Below are 9600 nucleotides of genomic sequence, written 5' to 3' on the forward strand. Positions count from 1 at the left end.
CAGCAGCAGCAGCAGCAGCAGCAGCAGCAGCAGCAGCAGCAGCAGCAGCAGCAGCAGCGTTATTGTCTTTAATGTTGCTGACTAGGACTCACAGCCTCACATAGGAATCAGGAAGAAACCAGTTGTTCTGCGCAGTTGGTCCGCCTTCACTCTATTTAATCTTTCTTCAGGGGATACAGAATCAAAAGGTTTCCCCCTACAGCCTTCTTGCAACATAGTAGCATGTGGTTCCTCTCCCCTTTCAAAAGTGATGCTACCAAGTTTTATTTCTAGGCCTGATCAAAAGGAAACGTGATACACAGCTCGTGAGGTTGCCTAGCTTTTCTTCAGCGGAGTTAATCAGGAACAGGACGCAGATCTGTCACCTAGCCCATGCTTTGGTCATTCTTAATTAGAGTGTTCATAGTCAAATCCATTCTATTTCCCACATGGAAACAAAAAAATGACCAGGAGGCGCTGCCTGGTGGACCAAGCCACCTACTGAAAGCAGTGGATAGCCCTAGGCTTCCCCCAGGACCTAGGCAGAGCCACCACATTCCAAATAACCTCCCAGCTCTAGCAGGTACCCATCAAAGGCTCTATCTAGCCTGGGTTCAGATGCTGTTGCTAATAAGTTACAAGATGGTTGTTCAATCCCTGCCTTCAGAGAGGGTAGGAGGCCTTACTTTATTATTTAAATTATGGTTCTGAGGACATGAAGTGCCTATTTAACCAGACAATGAAAACTGTAAAATTGGTTTGTTTTGATTGCTAGGAAGCTCAGATCTAAGTTTAATATTCAATAATAGTGACTTTATTACTTTAAAAGTTTGCCGATTGGTCAGCCTAAAAGTGCATGAAATGTTTTGGTATATTTATGATGTCGTTACAATGGTTTTACAGTAGTTTTTGCAGATCACAAATGAAAGTGAAAAATCACCTGATCAAGGTCATTTGAGCACAGATCAAGTCAAGAGTTATTGTAAACCAGTCTGGGTACAGCTAAAGGGCCCTAACTGTTTCTGCATATGACGTTCTAGAAATTCATAGAACTATAACCACAGAAATGTGGTTATAGATACAGCCTCCCTTCCTCTCTCCATCTCTCTCCCTCTCCCCTCCCTGTCTCCCTCCCTCCCTCTCCTTCCCTCTCCCTCTTCCCCCCTTCCTCCCACTCCCTTTTCTTTCCTGTTTTGGGGATTAGTGCACTTACTGCTGTACCTCTGAGCTCCTCTCCCAGCCCTGTAGACTAGTAAATCTCATGTTGTCAACAGTATTTCCAGTCCTACAAGTGTGTCAATCCTATGAGTCAAGTAGGTACAAGAGTTAAGTCTTAGTGAATTGTATTCAGAAGAGCTGGTGTATTTTAAGAAAGAAGAGAGGAGGAGGAAGAGGGGAAGGGGTAGAAGAGTGGAGGAAGAGAAGAGGGAGGGAGGGAGGGAGAAAGGAGAAGGAGAAACTGGAAAACAGAAGCCTCATTTTTGCTTAACTACAGGAAGAAGCCCTCTCTCAGAGCCCATTCTCCATATTTATCACTAATTCTAGTATCTTCCACCATTAGCTACACTGACAACTCATAATGTAGAGAAACATTAAGTTTCTACCTATATAAAAACTGTGACGTCCCAAACAAGGTTCTAATATTCATATTTATAGCCATAGACAAATGTTCCTCTCCGCCTTAGTCAGAGAAGCGTCTCTTTGCACTGGGAGGATGGTGGCTGCGCAGACTCATGGCTGCTCAAGAGAATAAGAAGTGATGTTGACGTCCCAGCTTTAAACGGGACATTTCCACACCTCCTCTCTAAGGATCAGGAGCACTGTGGAAGAGGGGACTGGAAAGAGCACAAGAGGCAGACAATGAAGAAAGGCTGCAAACCCTTGTTCTAGATGACGCACAACTGCAATCCTGAGCTCACAGCAGCTGTGGTTGCTGCTGTAAAATGCCTTTGTGCTGGATCTGCACAGAATGGGCCAATCAACCCATAGGCTGGAATACAGGCATGGGTGAGAGAGGGGCTTGGAGAGCCTACCCCCCAGTGCTGATCTATTGGTTACTGATCACTGAGAGGAGAGTCTGTGCCTTTACTTGTCTACTCCCTGTGAGTCTGCCAGGCTCCAGTGAGTAGCTTCAGGCCAGCAGTCACACAGAAGCCTCCAGTAAAACCCAGTGGGCCACAAAAGAAAACAAGGCAGATAGGAATGTGGGAAAGGTGTTCATAGTAACGTGTGGCATAAGAGGCAGTGAGGGATAGAGTAGTCAGACACATTAAACACACATGAAATCGGTCAGAGAACAATGTTTTTTTTTTTTTTTTTTCAATGTGTCTTGTGACCAGAGCCATGGGTGGAGTGAATAGGAGTGACCTTTCAGCCTCTCCCTGGCCAGATGTGCCTTTAGCTACCTAGCAAACTCACGGGACAGACACGCTGAGCCCAGTTCTTCTTCTAAGGAATGGCACTATGGAAAAGTTCTGAAGAAATCAGGACCTTGCAAACAGTAGTGATCTGAATTTTATGGCTTTCTGTCACAGAGTGTAAAATGTTTACTGAAGCAACCACCGAACTGGAGAAAAAAAAAAAAAACCTCAGGAAAAATGATCCTGAGTTCCATGGGAACAACCGATGAACCTACCCTTCCCTTTTAGTCTCCCCAGGGCACGTGCTACACAAAACCCAGGTTGAAAGAGAGCTTGCCTCATGATCCACAGCAATGCGGGTACCACAGGCAAAACAGTGAGCATGGACAGAAAGGTCCCTCTTAGGAAAGTTCCTTTTGGTACCACCTCAGATTACTAAGTGACAGATCAGGAAATCTGACTTTAAAAAGATTGTAAAAAGTGATCTCAGAACAGGGCTGACCACCACTGAGACATACTGACATTAACCTCAAAGGAAAAAGAAAGGAAACACTGTAAAATGTAAGGTGAGGAAAGCCCATGAAGGGGATGTCACAAGAACAGATTATGCTCATTCATAAGAGCATACATAAACAGGTTGGGCAACGCTGTCAGGATAACATTTAATATTTCAATGGTCCGTAGAATCCGGCAATACCTACCTGGGACAAACCCAGATGGACAGAAGCAGTCTCAGATATATACATGATTTTGCCATCAGAGGCCACCACAAACACAAATCCGTCTAGCGTCTGTAAAGAGAAAGAGGCAGTGTGAGAGGCTGCAGTTAGATATCTTGCAGGGAATCCAGCAACCAGAAGACTCTGGACTGGAGTAGTCTATTAAAATGAGAAGGAGGGGTGGGTAATTGCTTTGGGGGGGAGGGTGTTTGCTTAGCATGCCTAGGGCCCTGAGACAAAACTATCTATGTGCATATTTGTTACTTGAGAGACTGAAAGCCCAGGGCCATAAGAACTGCAGGTAACAAGGCTTGGAGCTCGTTTCCCAAGCCAGGCTCTCAAATGCTTTCAATGCATTTTTAAAACAATCTCACACCCACAGTACAGAGACTACACAAAACATTTGAGAAGTCCTAACCAGCTCCGCTTGAACGGCGTGGCTTTATTGTTTCGCCTTATTTAGCACTTAGAACGAATCCGAATCCGGCATTCTATGGTTCTTAGGGGAGCATCTATGGCTCCACAGGCTACTTAATGTGGGAACTGGCAGAGGCTTATACCACTAGGACCAACGCTTTATTTGCCACGGTTTTCTAGTTACCCCTAAGTACCGTTAGAATAATAAATTCCTACCATTGCCATTCACTAGGAAATAAAACAAAATGTTCGATTATTCTACCAGACCGTGTCTACAGAATCGAGCATTTAGTCTTTGAAAGAGATCAAATGACCTTTGCCAAAGTCAAGAGGAAAAGAGTATCGGACTTCTGAAAAAATGCAAACGAACCCAATGAAATTCTGATTTCTGTCTGAGTTGGCTAACCTTCCAGAAATAATGTGAGACTATAAAAAGCGATCCAGACAAGAAAGAGAATAATAACCGCACCATCAAGGACAAAAAAGACTAAATACTTTTTTAAAAGAAAAAACTATACTGTATGTACTCATTCATGTTTTAAGATCAGGAACTTTAAAGAAGGGAGACAATAAAGTTGCTAAAAGCTCCATACAAACTCACAATTGTACACCCATAAAAATATCCCAAATTAATTTCTGGCTACGAATTCTATTTTTACAGCATGTAATTGAAACCAGATTACTGTTGGGTTTCTTCAAAAAAACACTCCTTTAAAGGGGTGGAATGGTCAAAAGAGTGAAGGAGAATTAAAATGTGAAGATATTCATAACCTTCTGCTGTATCAAAGTTTGCTACCAAAATTCTTTGCCGTCTAAGCTTCATTACACTATGGGTAAAAATCACTTTTAAAAACGTTTCTTCGTTTTTAACACTGATATGTTGTATTTTTCCAAACAGAATCAGTGACATTTCATATATGAAAACCAAAGATCAAGTTCTAATGTTTTAATCTGAATGCTGGACTCGAAATTTGTTTAAGAAATGACAAATGGATTTCTCACTGTATATAAGGAAATGAGCGGACATTTAAAAAGTTACGATTAAAAATTGAAAGTTGGCTGCAGTAACTTAAACAAACAAACAAACAAACAAACAAACAAAAATTTGTTCTCAAAGAAAGTGTGGAGTCTCACCAACTAAGAAATTACCCACGCTGAAGACATCTAGGGCATTCATTCACACTACCCACCGGGATTCTCCTTAGATGTTCCTGACATGAATGTCACTATATTGAAGGTGTTTGAAAATACGCAAAACAGCCGGTTCCTGACTGCGACCGACCCGACCGACCGTGGAGTCCGCAGGCTCGCGGCTGCCACCCTACTTGGCCGCCACTAAGTTCGCTAATAACACCCGACCTCCCCAGGATGTGCAGTTTGAAGGCTACACCCAGGATTTGTGGCAAAGCTGTTCAAAGATCTGGAGGACTGTGTTGTTGTTTGCTGGTCGTTGGCTCACCTAAGCCACTAGGGCTTTCCGCGAACTTTTTTTTTTTTAAGAAAACACAAAATAGAGGAAGGAAATGCAAAATAGCCATCGGTGGGCATTTTTCGGTGGCAGAGACAAATGACAGGAGTACGGGAATGAATCGCACCGTTGATAGGATTCTGAGGCGGACATTTAAGATGGGAGAGAGGCGGCACTGTCCTCAGCTACCTCAGCCGCTGATGTGGAAGTGGCCACGGGCTCCAGAGCTGCCCAGCTACAACCGTAACCCTGATGAGCGCGTGAAGTCGAGATGGTGATAGAGGCTTGGGGAGCCCAATGCCTGAGGACACCCCATATTTGAATTATTGATATGGGCCACAGAACTGGACCAACTCTGGTTGCGACCCTGTGGATGTTATTTACAATTTCCATGTCTTCAGTTTCCCTCTCAGAATAAAATGGGGAGCTCTGGGTTTGCAGCGAAGTGAAAAAGTTTTGAAAAGAAGCGAAAGTAGTGTGGGGTTGGGGAGCAAAAAGAGATGAGGATTCGCATTCCACTTCTGTCACCTCAGCTCCTGCAAAGCTAGGGAGCTGCGAGGCCATCAATCCAGCTCGGTCTCCAAAGCAGTGACTGGTCTAGGTCTGTCACCGAAAGAAGCAAAAGTGCCAAGGACTTAGTCCCGCTCCGAGCATCGTCGTGTGTCCCAGGCCTTGGGTGACTAGAAACTCGTGTGGTACTGGCGGGGTACAGGGTGTGGATATCGCTGCCCTGACTTTGCACTCTGGAGTTCTAAGATTCATGCCTGGGTCCTGGTCTTTTCGGACCAGATGCATCCCAGATCCCTGCGCCCCAGTTCCCAGTCCCTTTGCCCCCCACTTCTGCGGCCTGGAGGTGCCGCGGGGAACCCTTCTCACATCTGCCACCGCAAGACACTGATGGCGAGGACACTTATCCCGTGTCTCTACCTGCAGCAAATGGGATCCCAGCTCTTTGGCCACGCTGTCCAGAGGCCCTGTTCTGCTCGGCTGTCCCCACGCGTCTCCTAGACCTGGGACAAGGGAATAAAGCAAATAATTTAATCGCAGCACTCATAGACGCCAGGGCTCCAGGTCAGGCACGTGAAAATCCACCTGGACCCCGTGCGCCCTCCGCTCCTACTTCCACTCGCATTCCCCGCCCCAATCCCGCAATTCGTCCTCTCTGACACCCCTAAATGGGGGCTTAAAAACCTGAACCCCGCCCACAGTGGGGGAGGCATAGCGTGCCTTTAATCCTAGCGCTAAGGTGGAGGAGGTAAAGGCTGGAGGATCTCTGAGTTCGAGGCCAGGTTGGTCCAAGAGTGAGTTCAGATAACCAGAGCTACAGAAAAATCCTATCTCAAAAAAGAGCAGACACACTCACGCACACGGCAAGCACACACAAATAAACAAAACAACAACAACAAAAGCCCGAGGACAAACTTCCGCCGGGCCCTCAGTTCTGAGGTCCCCCTCCCCCGTTGCATCCCAAGCCGGTCGGGTCCGTTGCTCCCGAGAGTTGCTGACCTGCTCATGGTTCTGAAATTGCTGTTTTATTTGAAATGCCACAACGTAATCTAATCTGCTTTAAAATTGGCCATCCTGGAAGCCAAATGGGGGTATCGATTTGACCCTAAATTCTCCCTGGAGAATCTGCACTACCGCCCTCATCCTATTTCATCGAGCACAGCCCACAAACATCATCAGGTCCTGAGACCCCGTATTCTGGGCGCTTACGCTTTCTCCCGGAACGGGATCCTTTTCAATCCCAGAGTTCCAGGCTCACTCGGTTGGCTTTTCTGGGTACTTGTCTGTTCTCTCCATCCCCTCCACCAACAGGGGATCCCTTAAGAGCCAAGGCTTCTCACCATCTCCCTTCCATCCCAGAATGTACTCGGGGAAAGAGAGCCAGGCCCTTCCGAGCCTCCCTCTCCCCATGCCCCAGGGTTGGCTGCTGAGGACAGGCAGAGGCTTTTCTCTGCCCTCTTCGGAGGCTGGTGACCAGAGCCTCAGCCGGGGCTCTGAACTCCAGCACCTGAAACGCTATTTCCCAGAATAGAGCCCAGTGGGTGCGTCCTCTGGGGGACTGCAGGCTAGGCCAGATCTCTACTTGCCTGTGTGCCTTAAGTGTGGGGCCACAGGTCAGAGGCCACAGGTCAGGGGCCTCTTGATAAGTCCAGACACTCTAAGCACGCACCCTGGCCAACCTTAGCAAACCTTGTGGCTACAAAACCCCTCAATAGGGACAGCTTTAAGTGGGTTCCCTAAGAGTCACTGCTGACCGTGACCTCTGATCCTCCAGCTTAGGAAATAAAAAACGGACCTTGAAGTACAGTACAGGCGTCCTGGAAACTAAAAAGGGGGTAACCTCTAATTTCTGCTCCTAGAGAGAAGTGGCTATTTACACTTTACACGTACCCTCCAGTGCCAGGCCAGGTCCTAGCTCATTATCCCTGGCCCCTTTGCCTCCACCGACGAGCAAGGGTGGTTCTGTATCAGCTCCCCACACTAATCCACCCAGAGCACCATTTGCTTTGGGCTAGGTACTTTGTTTTGTGGAGAGGAAAGCTGGGGTATTGGATTTTTATCCCCATTGAAGCAGCCACAGGAAGAACTGAGGTATAAAACCCCCGAGGTTAACAAAGAAGAAAAAACTTAGTAAGGATCAGGGAACTTAGTTTCTGAAAATGGCGACTGTCCTCTCCCATGCCTCCCCAGCCTTACTGGGTTTGGGTGGTGCTCTGGCCATAGAACCATCCCTGACTCTATGCAAAGTTGCTTCTCTTTCTCCTCAACGTTTCTGACTTTTCCCAGAGTCTTCAGGGACTCTTCCCATTCCAGAATGATCTTTCCCCATAAGCCTCTCTCCCACTTCCCAGGAAACCCGTGGAAGGTCTTGTCTCCACAGCAGTGGAGCCCAGGGCACATAGGACTCTTCCATATAATTAAAATGCCCGGATGTTTTTGTACCTCACTAGTCTTTTCCTGTAACTTCTTGAAAATGTGCCTCTTTTGGATCTGGCAAGAGGTGGCTGGGCTTCATGGGACAATCCCTCCACCCCACCCCACCCCACCCCACCCCACCCCCAGTTACCTCATCCCAGAGTAGTGGCTCTGCCAGCTGATCCATTAGGAACCGCTGCGGGAGAGGTCTTTTCACTCAGCCCGTAAAAGTATACTTTGGGCTGTACTTAGGGATGGAATAAAGTAAGGTTTGTCATGAAAAGGGTCTTGGTCCTGGAAAATGATAGTATACCCCTGAAAACTGAGGCCCTTACTTAGACTCAACCAAGGGTTTTATGTATTTATCTGAAAAATGAGGGTACCCCAGGGTTTATAGTTAGGGTCCATTTCACTGGACCCTAAACCTGCTCCTCCCCTGGAAGGGAGCACAAAGCCCCACCCTCACCTGCAGTTGGTCTTAAGATTGGGTTCCCCAATAGCTGTCCTCTACAGGAGAAGCCAGGGAGCCCCCAGGTAGAAGGCCAGGTTGCATGGAGAGACCCCAGGGAGAAATTTCTGAGACAACTAGGGATGGAGCCGAGCTCATGTGCCCATTTCTAGTGGCTTCCTCTGACATTCTGGGGTCAGCCCTGGGCATGATACTGCCCGCCCTTCAGTTAAAGCTTAGCAGATCTCCCACATCAAGAAGCTAAATGTGGTCCCTCCACTCTTGGCCCCCTGATCAGATGGTCAACAAACGACCCATGAGCAAGTATGAGGATCTCAGGCTCTTGGGGTTCCTCCAGATGCAAACCATAATCCACAAGTACCAAACCACAAAACAAGACATTTAGAACAGGATGGGAAATGAGTCCCTCTGGGAGGCTGGCTGTCCACCTGTGTCTCAGATGCAAGGACCCTGGGTTTGCACACACCACTGTACCAACAGGCAGGATCCTTCTGACTAGGAAGAGATGGGTCCTGGTCCAATAAAGGCCTGGGTGCTGGTGAACACAGTGGGGCTCCATATCCTCTTTCTCTCACCCCTCAAACCTGGGTGTCTAAAAAGTGGTGACAAAGGGGTTCTCTATAAAGGTCTCGTGAAAATTAATGGAATTAATACCTCCCTCCTTCTGTGGAGGGGACTTTCTGGTCCCCACCCTGGCAAAGAAAGAAGAGAGTATAAAACTCAGTTAGAGATACTTCTCTACATCAGAGATCTAGCTTCCTGCTTACCACCACCACCACCACCACCACCACCACCACCACCACCTCACCCCTGATGTTTAAGGCATCATCTCATAAATCTTAATCTTCAGACCACTCTAAGACCTCTAGCCTTCTCAACTCTAGACCCCATCTTCTTGGGACTAAGTTAGGGAGAACCGGGGTGGGGAGCACCAGGATGAGGTGGGGAGCACCAGGACAAGAGCTTCTAAGCCATTATTACTGCATCTAATATCTCCTTGTCCTTCCTTCCCTGTTGCCAGCCTTTCCTCCCCCAAACAGCACTCTTGTAGAATGGGGAAGAGAACACATCCTGGAGAAGGCAACTTCAAGCTGGTTCCAGACCACTGAAATTCTCCAGATTATAAATCAAGCCTGTCAAAATGGGTGGGGATCTGCTTCAGGAGTCATCTAAATCCCAGCACCCTCACAATATCTACCACACTGATCTGTATGCACAGCACACACACACACACACACACACACACACACACACACACACACACAC

At 47.3% G+C, this 9600-nt stretch overlaps 1 protein-coding gene across 1 annotated transcript in view; it reads right to left on the reverse strand.

Moving 5' to 3' along the window:
- Positions 1-9600, reverse strand: part of Sim2 (SIM bHLH transcription factor 2) — a 36573-nt gene that overhangs the window by 22188 nt on the left and 4785 nt on the right. The window contains exons 2-3 of the mRNA XM_028752553.1: positions 5871-5953; positions 3041-3130 (exon numbers count right to left, since the gene is read on the reverse strand). Coding sequence (XP_028608386.1) covers positions 3041-3130; positions 5871-5953 — 173 coding nt within the window. The remainder of the gene's footprint in view (positions 1-3040; positions 3131-5870; positions 5954-9600) is intronic.

This window comes from Grammomys surdaster, unplaced genomic scaffold (assembly GCF_004785775.1).
Source record: "Grammomys surdaster isolate TR1022 unplaced genomic scaffold, NIH_TR_1.0 125925, whole genome shotgun sequence".
NCBI classification, from domain to species: Eukaryota; Metazoa; Chordata; class Mammalia; order Rodentia; family Muridae; genus Grammomys; species Grammomys surdaster.